A 19109-nucleotide genomic window follows, 5' to 3' on the forward strand; every position below is an offset into this window, starting at 1 on the left:
TTAAAAAAAAAAGTAATCTAATAAAAATTGAGACTTATCATCGAACTTGGGATGATTATTAAATTTATTTTTTATATTTATCTTAATTTTGTTTACAAAAATACTTAAATTTTATATAATCAAATTGGATAAAATTAACACTTGAATATTTTGTTCATTTATTAGTACATGATTTCCTGTCTAAAGAGTAATGTTCAAATTTTCATTCATCTAATTATAAAAAAAATTAGATAAAATTAAGTATTCGATTATTTACTTTTTATTGTCATTTTATTAGATTTTTTAAATTTGAAAGACTTATAGTACAATTAACTCAAAATAAAAGAATAAAAAACTTCACTTAGTTTTTATTAGGATTCATTTATGAGACATAAATAGGGTGAGTATTATTTTGTTAAAATTGTATTAATTGTAAGAATTTAATTATTGACTTATTTAATTATTTGATTAGTTTTAGAAGTACTGTTATTTATTTGATTTAATTTGTCAATTTCAATTATAAAAATGAAAATTCAAATAATCAAATGAATCGAATCTTGAATTGCAATATATACACAATAAGTTTGTAGTAACAATTTAATATATCTTTTGTTTATATTTGTTGCAATATTTTAATACTTTTAAGCTTATATTGTGGGGATTTTGTAATTTAATTTATTTACATTTTACTTTTTTATATAATAAATGAAAAAAAGGAAACTAAAAAAATTGGGTTCAAGTGTTCAATTACATTAAGATCAAGAAAATTTCTAGAACTAATTGATATAATTAGATTATAACATATAGTTAAGTCGATTTCATTAATTAAGGATCTTAGTTCTGTAAATTTGATTTTAAGAATTTTATAAGGTAAATAATTTTTTACATATTTTTTATTCTTTTCACTTTCTAAATTTTATTAAGGAAATTATCCACATATATAGATTTTAATTTTACAAGAAGTTCTATAAATTCATCATTTGTATGCAGAGACTAGGGACATCCAAATGTTAGGGCTAGACTACTCGGCCGGGCATACGGGCTCTGTCCAAGTTGGGTCGGACTTGAACGTTTGTTTTGGAGTTTAGGTATAATAAATAACTTTTTTAGAAGAAAATGTATTAAATTTGTAAAAATCGATTGTTAGTATTTTTCATTGAAAATAAATTTGTCAATCAAATATTTTAATAATATTTCTTCTTTATCAATTTTACGAATTAAACTATGTAATAATTGTCGTTTTTTCTCTATACTATTTGTATTATATTCTATCAACCAAACATGAGACGCGAATAACTATTCCGTTAAACATGTATGCAATGAATCAGAGATATTAAGTGAGCTATTTCAGTCGTGCAACCAAACATCACCTAAAGCTGAGCTGCAGGGAGCATTACACGCACATAAGAACTGGCGCCGGTTCGCTTTAAAGAACAACGACTGGGGACCTTTTAAATAAATTAATAGACAGAAAAGAGAGAGACAGACACAAGTTTCCATGTTTTTCCGCTGATCACGCGTCTTCTCTTTCCTCACAGGCTAGCTGCTATTGTTCTTCCTTGCCGGGTCTTTCCCCTATATTTTATTTGCTCGAGGACATGGCCACATCAAGACTTCCCCAGCGTTCCTCAGGCAAGCCCCCTTTTGCTAACTTGTGTTCTCTATGGAGGAGAGGGAAAACAGAAGAAAATTTACCAGCATGGAAGAAACTTTATCCACGCTTCCAACTTGAAGAGCTCCTGAAGGCCACCAACAACTTCGACCCTGCGCTCAAAGTTGGCGAAGATTCCTGGGATACTGTATACGAAGGTTACATTAATGACAGCTATAAATATCCGGTTCGCATCAAACGGTTTAAGCCCCATTTAGATCACCAGATATTTTTAACAGAGATGGACTTGCTATCAAATCTCCATCACCCAAATATCGTCTCTCTGATTGGTTACTGCCTTGATGGATCAGATAGGATAATTGTGCTTAAGCATATGGCTCAGGGAACCCTCCATGATCATCTCCACGGCAAAATTTATTACGAACGCCCATTATCATGGAAAAGAAGGCTTGAAATCTGCATTGGAGTTGCTCGTGGACTAGAGAGACTGCATACAGGTAACCCCTTAATCATCCACAGGGACATCAAAAGCAGGAACATTCTTCTAGACCAGAACTGGGTTGCAAATATTTCGAATTTTCAGATCTCGAAACTGGTGCCATCAAGCTTGTTAGAATCAGATAGTCATGTCAGCACTACCGTTGGGGGCACTTTGGGGTATTTGGACCCTGAATATGCGTTTTCTGGCCATCTCTCGGTTAAATCCGATGTTTATAGTTTTGGAGTTGTTTTGTTTGAGGTGTTATGCGGGAGAACACTTCTCGATGTCCATCGAAATGAGGAAGAGATAGAACTAATTACATGGGGCAGACGAGGCGTGGAAGATGGTAAACTTGGCCAAATAATTGATCCTCGCCTTAAGGGTGAGATTGCACCGGAGTGTCTGAAAGCATACGCTTATTTAGCGTATAACTGCACCAACGAACGCGGAAATGAAAGACCCGGAATGTCTGCTGTCTTGAAGAGGCTTCAGCTTGTATTGTTGTTACAGGAGTGTATTGAAGCTGATATACCTTACTCACCGTCTTGGCTAACATCTCTTGTACCACCACCCAAAAGCAGCGAGCCATTGGTCGACATGGACGCTTCGGAGTATCTGCATCTGATTCCGATTATGACGAGCTCGCGATTGAAAAGTATTATTGATTGCCTAAAATGGGTGAGATTCAAGCAATAGATCTTTCAGTCAATCATTCTGGGTAAAAGTGACTGATGTACAACAGCTATTTTGATTGTTTGGGAGATCAATTTGCAAACATTGATAGCCTTAATTTGATTGGAAAGTCGCTTGTAGAATTTAAAGCTGGACTATAAAGAAGTAGATGACGAATCATGCAATCTGTTATATTTTTATTTGGAGAACATATATACATTATATTCGATTGTACTATACCGTAGAATGTCTAATATATTATTATTCTATATTACATCTCCTATATTTTGCAATACTATATATATTTAAATATAATTATGTATTATGTTTGATAGCATTGAATTATAATATTTTGAATATTTCAATTGTAATTTTTAAAAAATTATAAATAAAGGATAATATATTTAAATAAATAAATGAATTATGGAGTATTATTTTTAAGACTATTATAAATAAAGGATAATAATAAACAATTATTGTTGTTTGAATAATATAAAATATAATGATAATTTTTATATTATATAGACTTATAATCTTTAGTGAAATTCAGAAAATTTCCATTCCCTACCAAACAACATAAAATTTTTTTTATAATATTAGCCGAAAAACAAAAAAAAATTATGTTTTCTAAGAAAATGTCTTCACAAAAAATATCTTCATCCAAAAAGTTACTTTCTAGTTGCCAAATGGAGCCGTAGTTTTTTAGGTACAAAATTCACACCCTAAATTCCACAAATTGGGAGGATTTAAGAATTGAGTGTTCTCCTGGTTTTTTTTTTTTTTCCTTCCTTTTTGATTGTTGAGATAGAGTATTCTTATTTAATATGCAATATTTCTTTTCCTCTTTAATATATATTTTAGGAAACATCACTATTCAATACACTGGTGATGAAGTCTAAAAAGCTCCAGGTATATATGCTTGCCACTTTTCCACTAAAATAATTATGTTAACTTAATAATTCAATATTGCTTTGCTTATTTATAGTTAAATGGATATGTCGCAAGTATATAAACCTACTAGTGAAATTCTTAATCTCTACCGCCAGTATATAATACAATAGCCCTTTTAGTGAGCAATATGTTGATAACAATGTATGCTTAACTCCATTTACTCAAACTTACTTTCCCAAACAATGTTTACGTCTACTCTCCTCTACACAAATACAAAATTCGGGATGCAAATAAGGCTTCAACTAAAGATGCACCTCAGTTAAGGTGTATGCCAGTGTAACAAGAGCTTAAGTTAAAGTTGACAGACCTGCAGGTGAATTGCAAAAACTATAGTTGATAGCTTGCTTCTTCAGTTTCTAATCTTCTTCACTGACAAACTTTCTTTGTTCTATCCCTAAATATGGGATATGTGCCACCTTGAACCAGTCCTTGCCCCGCTTCATATCCATGTGTCTTTTTGTAAAGCAGGACATCCTTTGATTACCAACCTTTGGAGATTGGTAAGATTATGTATGCCAGATGGTAATGAAAGCAACATCGGGCAACCCTCAATAATTAATTCCTGGAGAGAACTAAGGGTCTGCAAAATTGAAATGTCATTCAAATGTCCACACTCAATAACATCAAACCTCTGAAGGGAAGTCAGCAACCTCAGGCCCAAAGGCAATGACATCAGTCCATCACAGTACAGAATACTCAAATATTTTAGAGCAGAGAATACTTGGTTGCGCTCAAATAGATAATCCAAATGATCACAATCATACAATGTCAGTTTCTCGATAGAGCAAAAGCTTTTAGAATAATCAGTTAAAGACTCAAGCTCCTTTAATTTTTCAATGACCAAAGAGGAAAGCGATGGTAGATGAACAACTGAGCACAGTAGCATTCCATTGCTGTCACAAAGAGCTAAGCTTCTTAGATTTGGAATGACTGGCAAGGCAGTCAACCTACGACATCCTTTGACCACGAGTTTGTCAAGGCAAGGGAAAGCTTCTTGTGATAAGGGACCTGATGATCCTCCAACCACAGTGAAGATTTCTGTTTTCTCCATTTGTATGCTCTTCCATCCCTCCAAGTTATGCATATCATAGATCTCAAGCTGTTCCAGGCATGGGAATCCTCTGACAGCACCATTCCCATAAAATTCATGGCCTATTGTACGCACTTCAGACATGCCTTTCAAATAGAGAACCTTAAGGGAAGGCAGCTGTCCTAGTGGTGGAAGTTCTTGACAACTGCAATTGATTAATGAAATCTTTAGCAGATTCAGAAGACTCTGGTTCATCCATGATGGAAAACTGGAACCTCTGTACCCTTTTAAACACAAATCTCTTAGGTTCTGGGGTGGGCTGAGGTTTTCTAGTATTTTGGCAGACATTTGAGCGTTCATACAATCATTGTCACCCCATGATAATCCCAACGAGTGAAGGCTTACTTTCTCATACAGCTTTGCATCTTGTGCATCTGCCTCCTTTGTCACATTCTCAAGATTCTTTATCTCTAGTCTCTCTGTGAGGTCCAGCCCACTTAAATCATTTAATTTAGCGCAATCAGATCTCTTTCCCAGAACAAATGTTGGCAGCTTCTTAAGAAGCCTCAATTTTCCAATCCCTGATGGAAAATAAGTTAAAGAGCAGCATGACCAAATTCCGAGATTTATGAGATTTGTCAACTGGGGTAAAGTTTTGGGCAACTCTTCAAGGTTGTAACAATCAGTGAGTTTCAATATCTGCAAATACTTCAGATTACCAATGGATTCTGGTATCTTTCTAATATATGTGCGAGATAGGTCAAGGTACCTCATGTGTTTTAAAGCACCAATAGAAACAGGCAACTCACAAATGCCAGTTTGGCAAAAGTCCAACACCCGCAAGTGGCTAAATCTAGAGAAAATTGCATCAGAGATACTGTCAAAATTACCTGATAATAAAAGCAAAGTCTGCAAATCTCCTAATTTACTCAAATATCTTAGAGCTGGTGAAGGCTCAGATTCACATATCAGAGAGCAGTGTCGAAGTTCTGCAGAAAAGTGTTCGAAACTTGCAATTCTCATAACTGAGCATGTAGTCGAACTGACAGTCAATGCAAAATCGTACACCAAATCATGCATTCTGCATAATATGTTCCCAGAATCATCTCTTATTATGTCTTCAAAAAATGAGCATTGCAACAGTTTCATAAAGCAGTCCTCAGCTATGTCATCAAGGCTTTCACTTGAGCCACTTGTTTGCAAAAAGCCCTCAGCAATCCACAATTGCATCAAGTTCTCCTTACTGATCCAAAATTCTCTAGGGAATATTGAACAATATGCAAAGCATTGCTTCAGTTTGGATGGTAAAAGATCATAACTGAGGCACAGAACTGGTAAAATATTGGAAGTATAACTATACTTTTGCAGCTCCAGTAAAGCAAGAGAAGCAACAGATAACCAATCGTCCATTTCTCCATTGTAGGGCAATAAAGCACCAAGTATCTTCACAGCAAGAGGCAATCCTCTACAGTTCGCAACAACAGCCTTGCCAATCTCTGACAATTTAGTGTTCTGGTTTTCCTCCATTTCTTCCCTGGGTAACAATGCCACCTTCCAAAACATATCCAAACAATCTGCATCACGCAAAGGTTGCAAGTAATACACTGGCATGTCACCTACAGAATCTGCAGCAGCAGTTGAGCGAGTAGTGACTATAACAGCAGATCCAGGAGAACCAACACTGAACCATCTTCTTAACGTGATTGCTAGATCCATCTCCTCATGGCACAAATTATCAAGCACAACCAAAAATGTCTTCCCCACCAGTTCTCGTGTAACACCATCTTCCAAAGCATTCATGCTCAAAATTTTCCGTGAGCAAATTGCTACCCCAATTCTTTCAATGTTAACATTAAGATCATTGCCTAGAGAAACCCAATACCTGTACCTAAAAGTACGTGTCAATTTCTCATCATTGTAAATAAGACGAGCAAGTGCTGTTTTTCCCAGTCCCCCCACGCCAACTATAGAAACCACCTTACATGCCTGTGTCTTGCGAAATAATAAACTAATTACCTTGTCCCTGTCCAGATCCCTGCCCACAACTTCAGGTTCTGAACCTACAAAACTAGTTCCAGAATATAATCGAAAATAAAGGTCTGGTCGCCAATTAGTTTCCAAAGGCCAATCGCCTTGACTGGCGAGTGTGGTCAACTTCTGGAGGACATGTTCTATCGGGCGCCGGTTCTCAATTCTAGTTAGGAAACAAAAACAGCTACTTATTAGTTTTTGATTCCTCACCTTGCGCACTTGCTGCTCATAGTCATCCAGCAGATAATCCAATTCGCAAGCCAAACGTTTGACTTCAGTCAACCACCGCTTCGTTTCCGCCGCCATCTCGAATCGCTGCTCCGCCACTGCAGCCACTTCTTTGACTGATGCTACAACGCTTCGCAACCTGGTCAGCATCTCATCACCATCGCCAAATGAAAGGCAAAAGGAATCCAACCTATCAAGAAGCGATTGAAGGAGGGGAGACGCGATTGTATCCGCCATTAACCCTTCTAAAATTTAGAGTCGAATTCCCTCAATGAAGCAACCTTTTGGATCCAGATGACTTTTTGATTTTGAAGTCCAACCCGGCTTCACCTCTACACTGTCAGGGCATAAGGCGAAAATAAAATGAAAAAGTACGTTTACCAAATTGCACTTGCCGTTCATAGTATCTAAACTTCAATTTGGTGTAATTAGTCTCTTCTTTTAGGGAGGAAACCGTCAACCATCATTATATATTAAAGGCCATGCTTACGTGGATTTTTATTAAATAAACAGTGCAATTCAATTCAATCATTTAAGTCGGACAGATGGTGAAGGCCCACTAACAATACCACGACTTTGGAATTTTGAGTTAGCCTTGTTAGGTGGCTCTGGTTGACTCTTTTGCAGATTTGCGTTAGGTGCTTCGGGCTTGAGGCTGAAGCTTTGTTATGGTTTGTTCATCCTTTTTAGATCTACAATTTCCCCTTTTTTTTTTCATTTTTAAATTGGTGAAATTAAATTAAATTAATTTTGTTTTTTACTTATTCATTGCTTCTAGTTTGACTGTGATTTTGATTTATTATTTTCAGATTGTTTTTCGAAGGTTTCTTCTTCGGTCAAGTCTTTCTTCGATGGAAATCAGATTTATTTGAAGCTTTTCTCGTGCAGTAATTAAAGGAAGATAACTTGGAGGTAAAAAATTATCAATGGAATATTGTAAATTATGGAACTTTGTTTGAGGTTTTGCTGAACGATGAACCTTTTATGTTTAAACTTCAAATTAGTACTTTATAGTTTGTATCATTGATCACAATTTAAAGTAATAGAAAAACCAAACAAGTCCTCCAATGGTAGATGCAAATTAAACCTTTAAATGTGTTATAATTCAACCCTGAACCTTTGTATGAGTAATAACAAGCAGCAGTTTTTGTGCATTGCCGTGATACGATGAGAATTTTTCTCTAAATATTTGCCAAATAGTTGATTCAATATGTGTCTTAATTTCTAATAGGTAAGTGTTTTTTTTCATCATTGTTAGCAACTATGAAAACTAGAGTTGGTGAAGAATTATGATGAATTTTAACTTGAACGTATGTACAATCTCTATCCTCTAAACTATGTAGATCTCTTCAAACAACTTATACTTGGCCTAAAAGTTGTTATCCTTTTCTAAGAGAGTGAAGGTTTAGGATTCAAATCCCTTCTTCTCTCTTAAACTCTTCAAATGAACAAAACAAAAAATTTCCTTTTGAAGTGGTTGTGGATTATTCTTAAACACCATAATCTCACGTCATCTTTGTTCACGGAATTGTGAATCTCACTTGTGTCGAATATATTAATAGAAATCAAACTAGTAAATCAGTCATCATGATTCATCTCTCAACTAAAACAAATCTTTATTTAATTAGAAATAGTAATTTAAAAATTATTAATTGCAATGAAAATTCAGGGTTTCAACTTTGAAGTCGATATATAAATTTATATCAGGTTTTGTTTGATACTGGAATTGATGACTTAATAAGCTTCTAATTTGTTAGTATTTTGTGCAGGTGCTATGGATTTTTGGCAGGATAGCCCTCTTTCACATGTGGTTTCCTGGTGTAAGAAAATCATGCATGTGAAACGCTGTGAAAGGATTTATCTGTCGCTTATACCAAAGACTGAATATTTGTTTGATTTAAGAGATTCTATGAAGGAAGAAATGATCAAAGAATTAATGGTTGGGACAACACGAACAAAGGAGTGTCGAGAATGGCTGATCAAGGTAAGAGAGTTTGAAATTCGTGCAAATGAATTAATAAAATTTCATGAGGAGACTCCAGACTCTTTGAGGCTTTACATGAAGCAGCCACATGCTGATTTGATGAATATTCTTGATGAAATTACCCATCTTTTGGAGAGTTTTCCATTGCAAGGGGCAACTAAATCAATGAGTTGTTCAATGAATGGGGGCAAGAGTTTTGGTCCTGCTGAAAGAACTGCAAATGATTACTTGAGGAGGAAAATTGGATTTAAAGGTCAGGCATATTTAGAAACTGGAACATCTCATGCTATGGGAAAGGATGCTGAAAAGAGGGAAGAGACGCTGCCTGATAGATATGTTGAGAATGAAACCTTAATGGCATCATCAGCCCTTAAACCTGAGGAAAGCCAGCTCATTGAATCAGTGGAATCTCAGTCGTTCAAGATAAAAAATGTAGAGCCAATTACAACATTCGGATCAATAGTTGGCATGCGATCTCCCATATCTGGTAATTTTGAGGTGGTTAGCAAAAAAGCATCTGCAGCAGTTATAAAGTCTTTGTTGCCAACAGATCAGATCACTTCGTCTAGTATAGACCCCATGACAAAGCATGATATGGCATCTTCTTCACGAAATGAAATCTTACCAGCACATGAAGATGAGATTGAGCTTATTTCTTTTGAAGGAGAAATGAAACCACTTTTGTCACCTAAAATTCTGGGGACCATGCATGATGAAATTGAAGTAGTTTTTTCCAGTTATGAAACAGAATCAGAGGATGGTTCAGAGGAAGCAAGGCAGGGGTCTTCAGTTGAACCTAATATTGGAATGGGAGTGTCCACCTCTCTCCAAAGTCATATACCCACAGTAGAACCAGTTAGAGGAACATCTTTAAGAAAAGATGAAATTCTACCTATTGATGAGACAAGGGATCCTTGTCAAACTGAAGACACTCAGGGGATCTTTGAACCAGAAGTAGTTGCCAAGACAACTGTTGAGTGCACTGTGTTGAAGATCTTGGAACTTTTGAATGATTATACAGTCAGAAGAATCGGTGTTTATGGCATTGGAGGAGTTGGCAAGACTACCGTGCTGAAAGCCTTGATCAATTATCCCAAGACAAAAGGCATGTTTGATTTGATCATTTGGGTGACAGTATCAAAATTTTGGAGTATAAGAAAGATGCAATATGAGGTTTTAAGGCAATTATCAACACAGAATGAAGGTTTAGGGGAGTTATCGTCATCCCTTTCAAAGTCTGTCTCTGAAATTAGCACATATTTGTTCCAATATTTGAAAGACAAGAAGTTTTTGCTTCTTTTGGATGATGTCTGGGAGAGGATGGATTTAGAGGCAGTTGGCATACCTAATCCTAGCTCAAGAAATGGTTCTGCATTGATACTGGCAACCAGAAAATTAGAGGTTTGTGGTGACAGGCACCCGATTAATGTGATCAAAATGGAAACTGTCTCTAAGGAAGAAGCCTGGGAATTGTTTTGTGAACAAGTAGGTGGCATTGTCAATGCACGAGGTATCCAGTCCTTTGCTCAAGGTATTGTTGAGAGGTGTGGAGGTCTGCCTCTGCTGGTTATTGTCACTGGAAGAGCTCTGTCAGGGGAGGAAGATGTCTTTGCATGGGAGCAAGCGTTCAAGCAATTTTCAGGGCCTTATAGAGATATGACAGATTGTAATGACATGATCCAACTTTTAAAATTCAGTTTTGACCGATTGAAGCTTCATGATATACAGACTTGCTTTCTTCATTGCGCATTATTTGCTGAAGATGAAGAGGTTAATATTTCTGAATTTGTAAAATATTGTATCCAAGAAGGTTTGATTGCTGGAAGTATGGCTGATGCATATAAGAGGGGCCATGATATAGTAACTATTCTTGAACGTGCCTTTTTGCTAGAAAGTACTAGCAATCATTCCATCAAAATGCATGATATGATGAGGGATTTAGCACTGGCAATCTTGTCACAGGAAGAAGGTAGTCAGTTTCTGTTGAGAGCTTACTCAAAAGCATTAAAATTAGGAAATCATTCATTGCCCGGACCGCAAGAAAGCCCCCAGAGCAATAGATTGTTTATTCCTAATGATCATCAATTCATATTGAGAGCTGGTTCAGGTCTGACCAAGCCACCTTCGGTGGAGGAATGGAAAAAATCTAAGATGATCTTTTTGATGGACAATAAGTTGTCTACTTTGCCTGAGAGGCCAAGTTGCCCTGGACTCTTGACACTGTTTCTTCAAAGTAATTTCAGGCTGAGAGTTATACCCATGTCCTTCTTTGACTGCATGCCCTGCTTGAAAGTGTTAAACTTATCAAAGACCAGAATAAAGTGTCTGCCAACAACAATTTCTAAACTTATAAACCTTGAAACTCTCATTCTTTGTCATTGTGAACGCCTAGTTACGCTTCCCTCTGATATTGGATCCCTCAAACTTCTTCAGGTACTTGATCTTAGAGGCACAGAGATCAGCATATTACCTGATGAGATTGGTGAACTAGCCTCTTTGAGGTACTTGGATGTATGCTTCTATGGATCTGTCAACCGCAGTGAGTATGTTAAATTGCCACATGGATTGATTTCTGGTGGGATAATATCTAGGCTCCATGCTTTAAACTCACTGGGCATTAGTGTGTGCCCAGGAGATGAGAGGTGGGATAAGTGTGTCAAATCTATCACTTGTGAGGTGAGTAAATTGATGGAGTTAACTTCTCTCTCATTTTATTTCCCAGAAGTAGAGCTTCTTGAACTGTTCCTCCAAAGAAGCATAGCCTGGATTGACCAATGCTTAACTGAGTATAAAATTGTGGTTGGCCGTGACATCAAACGCATTGTGTCACGGGTCCCACATTATGTGGAGCATGACTATGGTCTAATGAGCCAATGCTTGAGATTTGTTAATGGTGAGAAGATACCTGATGCAATTGTTAAAGTACTAGCCTGTTGTTCTGCTTTCTATTTGGATCATCACCTTGACATAAGTAGCATATCAAAATTTGGGATTGGCAACATCAATAAATTGAAATACTGTATAGTAAGTGAATGTCCAGCAATTAAAGCTATTCTGGATGGTGACAAATTTACCGAGGTTGTTTTTCCATACCTGGAGCGCTTAAGTATCCACTATTTGTGGAATTTGGAATACATCTGGGAGGGTGTTGTTCCTGAAGGAAGCTTTGCTATGCTACAATCTCTGTATGTGCATGCATGTCCAAAGTTGAAATATGTCTTCAAAAGCTCCATGCTCCAATTCATTTCTAACTTAGAGGAGTTGATAGTTGATGATTGTACAGCGATTGAGAAAATTATATTCAATGATAAGACCACTGATTCGGGTCAGATTTCCTACTCCAATTGCAAAAGATTAAGTCTTCACTACCTTCCAGCATTAGATAATATTGGGGAAGGTGCTTGGCCCTTGTGCGAACATATCAGTGTATACAATTGCCCTAATTTGAGGAAGATCAATTTAGATTCCAAGTTGAAACACACTCTGAAGGAGATTAAAGGTGAGAAGGATTGGTGGGATGCATTAGATTGGAAGGAACCTGCTCTGCGCATGGATTTTGAGGACCGATTTGCTCCAGTTAGTGAGGATGATATATAAGAGGAGATAGTATCCATAATGTCTTCATTTTTAACTGAAGACTTTGGAAGTTGGTGTTAATTGTGATGTGTAAGAAGCAAGAGTTATTACCCAACAAACTATAAACTGAGGCTGAACAGGTGCTGTCTGTTTTTTCCTTTGTTTGTCTGCTTCTAGATTATGAAGCTTGTGCTTTGTTAATTTTCATCTATAAAAGCAGAGCCCTTTTTTCTTAACTTGTAAATCGATTGTGCTTATGTAGGAGCTGGTATCACTTGGCAGTTCATCTAATCATAGGAGTTAACTGCTCTGAAATTTGTTCGGAACCTAAAAATGTCAACTAGGCGAATGCTACTGTCATCTTGTAAAAAATAAGAGTAAGCTACTGTTAGTGCTTCTTCTTCTCATTTGGATTGTGGTTTTATGCTGTTTAGCATATTGTTACTGTCGACTTTGTTTTCTTTGTTTAGTTTTTCCCTACGGAATTCACCAATCAAAATTATTGATTGTTCTCCTGTTTTAGGTCACTTCTAAGGGAGCAAATTTTTGAATTCTTACCTGTAAAGAGATTGCAGTGGTGAATCAGCTCAGCACACAGTAGACACAGAGAAAGGTGAAAATGGCTGTCCATCCCTAACTGATGCTGTTGGAATGGTAAAGAAAACAGTCAGGAATGGCGCTTTCTGGAACATGGATTGATCTCTATAAAACTGAAACTAGCATTGCAGAGAAAGAATTGCCTGCAATAGCTTCTCTGGTCGGGTAAGTAGACGACAAGGCAGCATGCTAACGTGGCTTAATTTGTTGCATCAGTGGATTGACAGGAAGGCAATGGTTGAAACAATTAAGCATTTTTGTTTCGAAGGATCCTTGATTGTTCTTTTCTCTTAGAAATTTGCATATATTTTCATTTTGAACAATTATTCTATACATTGATATGGTGGAACTTTTAAATTCCATGAATGAATTTAGATTATCGAAACGTCTTCTATTGAACTGTAAACAAAGAAATTATTAAATTGACATTACTCCTTGAATGGACACATTTTAATTATTTAAACTATCATGGGAGAATTTTGGAAAATTTATTTTCGTTTACAAGTATTAATTACAATCAAAAGTCTTCACTGATATATATATATATATATCCAGTACATCTTGCATAAGAAACCAATAAACAAGCAAACAAACAAAATCAACATATAACTTAAGAATATTCAACATATAACTAGGCACGCAATTATTTCTTCATTCATGGAGTCTTCAACTAGACAAATCCCAACATTGTAACCAGCTAAGATGCATGACGTCCACAGTAAAATAGAAGTGCAGCCATACTCTAAGCCCATTCGAACGCCCATGGTTAAAACTCAGCTGCCGAGTTCAAATCTGACAATGGGAAGAGTATGATTATGAAATAGGATAGAATTACTTCCCTAGCTGAAGGCCAGGTGAGTCTCTACGAAAAAGTCTGAAGAGGGTGTTCGCAAATTCAAAGAAAATAGAAAACACATTTTTACAGGCAATTCCCACTTTGTCTCAGCTGTAACATGATGCAACGAATGAGCTAGAAAACCCTGATATGTACCAATTGCCCGTTTTAAGTTACCTAACATAAATTGATTTGGTCGAATTGGACTTATATCCCTTCTTGATTCTCACAAATTCTTCAACTCAGTTGCTCTTGCTGTGGATGTGTAAGTTCTATTATGGTTCCTCATATGAAATTGAGAAACTCTCTGAAATCATCTTCATTAATGTTATTTGGCCAATCCTGCTGGTTCCACCAATCTTCAGTGCACTGAATTATTCTCAGTTTGGATGCGCTTTGCATGGTATGAGGTAAATTTCTTATCTTCATGCATGTCTTGATCAATATTGTCTCCAAAGAGGGCCATCGCAAGGAGACATGACAAATAGAGCATAATTCTGGTAAGTCACGAAGCTGCAAATTCTTCAGCTTGGGAAAGGCGTGGGATTCAACTGTAATTCCATCTTCAATAATCTCTTTCATGATGCCACAGTCCTCCACCTGCAGCTTTTGTAACTGAGAGAGTCGTATGATCATTCCTTGTGAAAAAAGCATTTGTAGGCGGTGGCATCCTTTTAATGTGAGAGTTGTGAGCCTACAGAGATTTTTAGATTCTATTGAGCCTTGCCAGATCCGTGTCAATTTCGGGAGATTGTTTATGTGTAGGCTTTTCAAGCGTTCAAATTCAACATTTGTGCTGTCATTGTCTTCGAATGCGGTGCCTGTTCTGTCTCTGTCTATGATGCTCTCCATCTCATTACATTCCTCAATGATACATGCTTCCAAACCTTGTAATTTATCAGCAGGGAAAACTGATAAACTGGAAGCAGTTTGATGGCCAATCAGTTCAAAAGCTTTGGCTTGCCTAAGTACCTGAAAAATAGCATCAGGAGTTTCATTTCCTGCAGAAAACTTCAGGTGCTTTTCAGCTGAGCATTCAAAGACACTAAATTCAGATGCAGAACTGTTTCTCTGGCAGCCAACAACAATGCTGAATGATCTGAAGCTATTACCTGCTGAAGGTGTCTCATTTCCTTTCCATGATTTGCTATTCTGGATGAAAGCTTCAAAAGACACCATCTCAGGGAAGAAGAAACAAAGAGTTGTTAATTCTTCCAACTCAGACATTTCACGAGCAATTTCAGCTGCATTTTGATATCTGCTGCTATTATGGCTCACACCAATGCTCAGTTCTTCTAACTTAGAAAGCCTTGTGATCACATTAGAAGGAACCATTGGCCTCAGTTCTTCAACATGGTTGTGGTTGCCAACATCTTCTGTGAATGAAACTCTCAAACATCTTAGATTAGCCAATTGTCCAATCTCAATGGGCAAACTATAGAGACCAGTATGACGTATATCAAGGATTTCAAGGCTCTGGAGATCTCCTATCTGAGAAGGAAGCTGTACTAACTGATCACAGTTGTTTAAAAAGAGCCCCTTCAGATTTATTAAGCTGGAGATAGATGATGGAAGTGCATTGATTCTTGTTTCGTGCAAGTTCAGAACTTGAAGACCACACATATAGCCAAAGAATTCCCTCGGAAATTCAGTCAAGCTACTCTCCCGAAGTAACAATGTTAAGATCCCACGACATTGAGGTCTTTGTGGTAGAGTGGATAGGCGAACCCGAATCAGTGAAACTCTCCTTGCACGTTCCCACTCTTCCTCTATAATGTTTTCATCCTCTGTGACAAAAAAATTGAAATTCTCTTTGAGATTTGCAATCCTTAATGCCACCCGTTGAAAATACTCATACATCTTGAAATGCCCCAACTTTCTTCCCTTTTCCAGTAAGGACTTCCTCACAAATTCATCTAATATAGCATGCCCCCTGTCACGTGTCTTTGGAAGCTTCCTTAGGTTTAAAAAAAACTTCTCTGCTCTCCAGCAATCAATTATATGGTCTCGAAAAATTTCATAACCAGCAGGAAAAACTCCCCAATACAGCAAACAGGGCTTCATCTCTTCAGTTAGTCTTTCATAGACAATTTTAAAAGCCTTGTAAACTTCTTCTAGTTGTTCTAGTGGTTCCATAGTTGGTGACCTTAATTTTAACAACATATCCCGCCATATTGCAGGGTCATCCATGTTTGCCAATCTATTGCCTATTAACTTGATCAAGTGCGGCATGCCCCCACATTCATTTATAATGAGTTCTGCAACTGGCTTGATATCTGGATTGCCTTTAAGATGAGAACCGACTACTTTCCAGAAAAAGTTTCGAGCATCCTCCTTGGATAATCTCCGCACATTCAACTCTTCATCAGTGTCACCACAGATATTGTCGTTTTTGTATCTGCATGCAAACACCACCTTTCCATGCTTGTGTTCATCATGAATCCCAACTTCTCTAAGATTAATCTCTGACAAAATGTTATCAAGATCAAGAAACAATACATATCTCTTGTCCTTCAGCTTGTCAGATATCATGTTTGCTCTTTGATCAGCACAATAATTTCCATCCATTTTCATGTCTAAACGCTCCCAGATTACATCTTGTATGTTTCTTATTCTGCCTTCTGCTGTTACATTCACCCAAAAGATAATATCAAATTTACAAGAGGCACCCACCCTGTTATGCAAATTTTCCATTATTGTGGTCTTCCCCACTCCTGGAGGTCCCCATATGCAGATTCTTTTCAATTTCTCATCCTCTAGCCACTCTACCAGTCTTTCTACATGCGAATTAAGAGATGGCACATCATCTATTTTCGGAGGATGCTTCCGAATGACGGGAATTGGTGCTGCTGGTGGCTTCTCAACCATTATAGTTATCTGGGTTATCTGATTCTTCAGCTCAACTACCTCTGCAGTCTTTCTCACAATACGCTTGCCTAGCTTTAGCAAACCAGTAAATGGACATAGTCCGCACAAGTATGTGCTGGTTTTTCCGTAGTCACTCTCTAGTGTTTCAATATCCTGTTTAATCTTTGCCACCTCATTGAGCCAGGTTTCACATCTGTTTGTCTTTTCTTTTGTTGATTCGTTCCTCTCCAGCTTTCTTTTAACATCTTCATCTACAGCAGACAGATATGATTCCTCGTTCTTAAGCTTGGCAATATTCTTTTTTATATTCTTCATGTAAGCATACTTGTGCTTCAAACAGTTAAATATACCCTTCCCACCTTCCACTGCTGGTGTAACCAGTGAACCAGCTACTTCGACAGCTGCTGGCACTACTATTGTCTCCATCCTGCCAATCTCTTTTTGAAAAAGTAAATTATAAGTGAAACTATGCTTATTAGCTATGGAAAAATAACAATATTTATATAATTTTTTTTCTTGATCTTAAGGCCACAAATTGGTAGTTGCAATTGGATATCACAGCAACATATGATCTAAGACATTATTACTCTACCCATTTTTGAATAACAAACAAATCATTGTTAATTTAATTGATTGCTTTCAAAATTGAACATTAAATAGTGCTACCAATGGCTACTTCTCTATGACTATAGTCTTCCTTACTTATTTATCTATTCTTCTGTTAGATTAATAAAATCATAAATATTGGTCTTAACCATAAAAGATAACCTCTGAAGCTACAAGGAAAATGTCTAGGATAATAAACAAACTTCATCTACCTTTTTTATTCATCTTATGATAAATATCACCCTCTAGTCTAGGTACTGCAAATGCAAACTCAGCCTGTGACCTTGCTGAGGCAGTGAGGCTATAAAGAGCCTGCAGACTGCTTTACTAGATTCAAACTTATATCAGTTAACAATGGTCATAGTTGTCTCAGGGAACTAGTTCTTTGTTTCCTTCTTTCCTGGTGGATAGAAATAGAATATTACTATTATTTTTTCCTTAAAAAAATGCTAAATGTTACATTCATTTCCAACATTTATGGTCCCTCCTGCTAAAACTAAAGAAATTGTCCCCCTTTGTTCTTTTCTGCATTTTGCTTCTTCACAGAGTCAATCCTGCCTCTTAATTGCCAGAGTTAACCCTTCCTATCACCCAACAAACAGAACCAACTTGAAATGGATAACATAAGATTAAGAAAAGATCATGAATTCCAAGAAACACCTGAGCTGTACACTTGAAAAAGATACTTAGACAAATTAAAAAACAAAAGAAAGAGAAAGATATTGATCTCCAATTCATGATCTAATTTCCAAGCAACAGGATATGACAGTGTAGCTCTTTGCAGCCACTCAACACAGTTCATACAAGCAGTGGAAAGTGGACATACCTGTAAATTAAGTTTGCTTGGTTTAGTTGTGCTCTGTCTGATGTCTTTCTCGTACCCGAGTGTTCCTGCTTAAGGTTTCTGTCTTCCTCGAAGAAGCTGACTTGAGGGAGTCCCCAGCCAGCTGTTCCAAGCTCAATTGCTCAAAGTCAGTCAATGTGCCAGCCCAAATGATTATAGAGGAAAGGGACCCACTTATATTCTTACGTGTTTTTTTTTTATATTTATTTATTTATTTATTTTATTCCCAACCTGCTTAAGACTTTTTTGATTACTTTGAGTTTCATTATTTAATTTTATAAAAGAAATCAATTAAATTTTTATTTTTATTTTGAAATACACTTAATTATTTTTTTAATATCTAACCTACGATGTAATTTTTATATTTTAAGGTTTAATTAAAATAAAATATTTTATTTGTTTAAATTTTGATTAAAATTATACGAAAATTTATTAATTTTTAAAATAAATATTTAATTTCAAAAAAATATTATTTACTAAATACAAAATTCAATTGTTAATCAATTATTAATATTTTCGTCGACTTACTAATATGATAAATATATTCTTTATTAATTTTTATAATTATAATGATATAATTTTATTATTTTTTATTAATTTAAAAAACAAAAACCTCTCCTTTGGAGAGCACCAGGGAGCATCCTTTTTTTGGAGCTGGAGAGCACTAATAGGCGTTTTTATTTTTAAATATAATAATAATTTTTTAAATTAATAAAAAATATTTTAATTTTTTTATTATTTTTATTAACAATATTTGTACGAAAATATTTTACCCATTTAAATAAGTCCCGTATACCTGTCATTCTACTCTACCC

At 36.2% G+C, this 19109-nt stretch overlaps 3 protein-coding genes and 1 pseudogene across 6 annotated transcripts; 2 read left to right on the forward strand and 2 right to left on the reverse strand.

Moving 5' to 3' along the window:
* Positions 1-1202: 1202 nt before the first annotated feature.
* LOC18602361 (putative disease resistance protein RGA4) lies at positions 1203-7313 on the reverse strand (annotated as a pseudogene). The gene is made up of 2 exons (XR_016025721.1): positions 4003-7313; positions 1203-2741 (listed from the first exon to the last, which is right to left on the reverse strand). The product of XR_016025721.1 is annotated as a putative disease resistance protein RGA4 (transcript).
* Positions 1578-2768, forward strand: LOC18602362 (receptor-like protein kinase ANXUR2). The gene has a single exon (XM_007033697.3). The coding sequence runs from the start codon at positions 1578-1580 to the stop codon at positions 2766-2768; it is 1191 nt and encodes a 396-aa protein (XP_007033759.3).
* Positions 7314-7509: 196 nt separating the features above from the next.
* On the forward strand, positions 7510-13526 carry LOC18602363 (disease resistance protein RPS2-like). 3 transcript variants are annotated; one of them, XM_088805182.1, is made up of 5 exons: positions 7510-7655; positions 7794-7896; positions 8754-12684; positions 12807-12931; positions 13068-13526. In XM_088805182.1, exon 3 carries the CDS (start codon positions 8759-8761, stop codon positions 12563-12565), a length of 3807 nt encoding a protein of 1268 aa, XP_088661308.1. In that variant the 5' UTR covers positions 7510-7655; positions 7794-7896; positions 8754-8758; the 3' UTR covers positions 12566-12684; positions 12807-12931; positions 13068-13526. The 3 variants fall into 3 exon arrangements, with proteins under 3 accessions (XP_088661308.1, XP_017975240.1, XP_088661309.1); XM_018119751.2 differs by having other exon boundaries at positions 12807-12921; XM_088805183.1 differs by lacking the exon at positions 12807-12931.
* Positions 13527-13732: 206 nt separating this feature from the next.
* On the reverse strand, positions 13733-18429 carry LOC18602364 (disease resistance protein RPS2-like). The gene is made up of 2 exons (XM_007033704.3): positions 18277-18429; positions 13733-17281 (listed from the first exon to the last, which is right to left on the reverse strand). The coding sequence occupies exon 2, from the start codon at positions 17268-17270 to the stop codon at positions 14262-14264; it is 3009 nt and encodes a 1002-aa protein (XP_007033766.2). The 5' UTR covers positions 17271-17281; positions 18277-18429; the 3' UTR covers positions 13733-14261.
* Positions 18430-19109: the final 680 nt, after the last annotated feature.

Source organism: Theobroma cacao, chromosome 4 (genome assembly GCF_053813885.1).
Source record: "Theobroma cacao isolate CCN51 chromosome 4, ASM5381388v1, whole genome shotgun sequence".
NCBI classification, from domain to species: domain Eukaryota; kingdom Viridiplantae; phylum Streptophyta; class Magnoliopsida; order Malvales; family Malvaceae; genus Theobroma; species Theobroma cacao.

Coding starts and splice junctions, on each gene's coding strand:
- LOC18602362 (XM_007033697.3), top strand. CDS start 1,578: ATGGCCACATCAAGACTTCCCCAGCGTTCCTCAGGCAAGCCCCCTTTT.
- LOC18602363 (XM_088805182.1), top strand. CDS start 8,759: ATGGATTTTTGGCAGGATAGCCCTCTTTCACATGTGGTTTCCTGGTGT.
- LOC18602364 (XM_007033704.3), bottom strand. CDS start 17,270: ATGGAGACAATAGTAGTGCCAGCAGCTGTCGAAGTAGCTGGTTCACTG.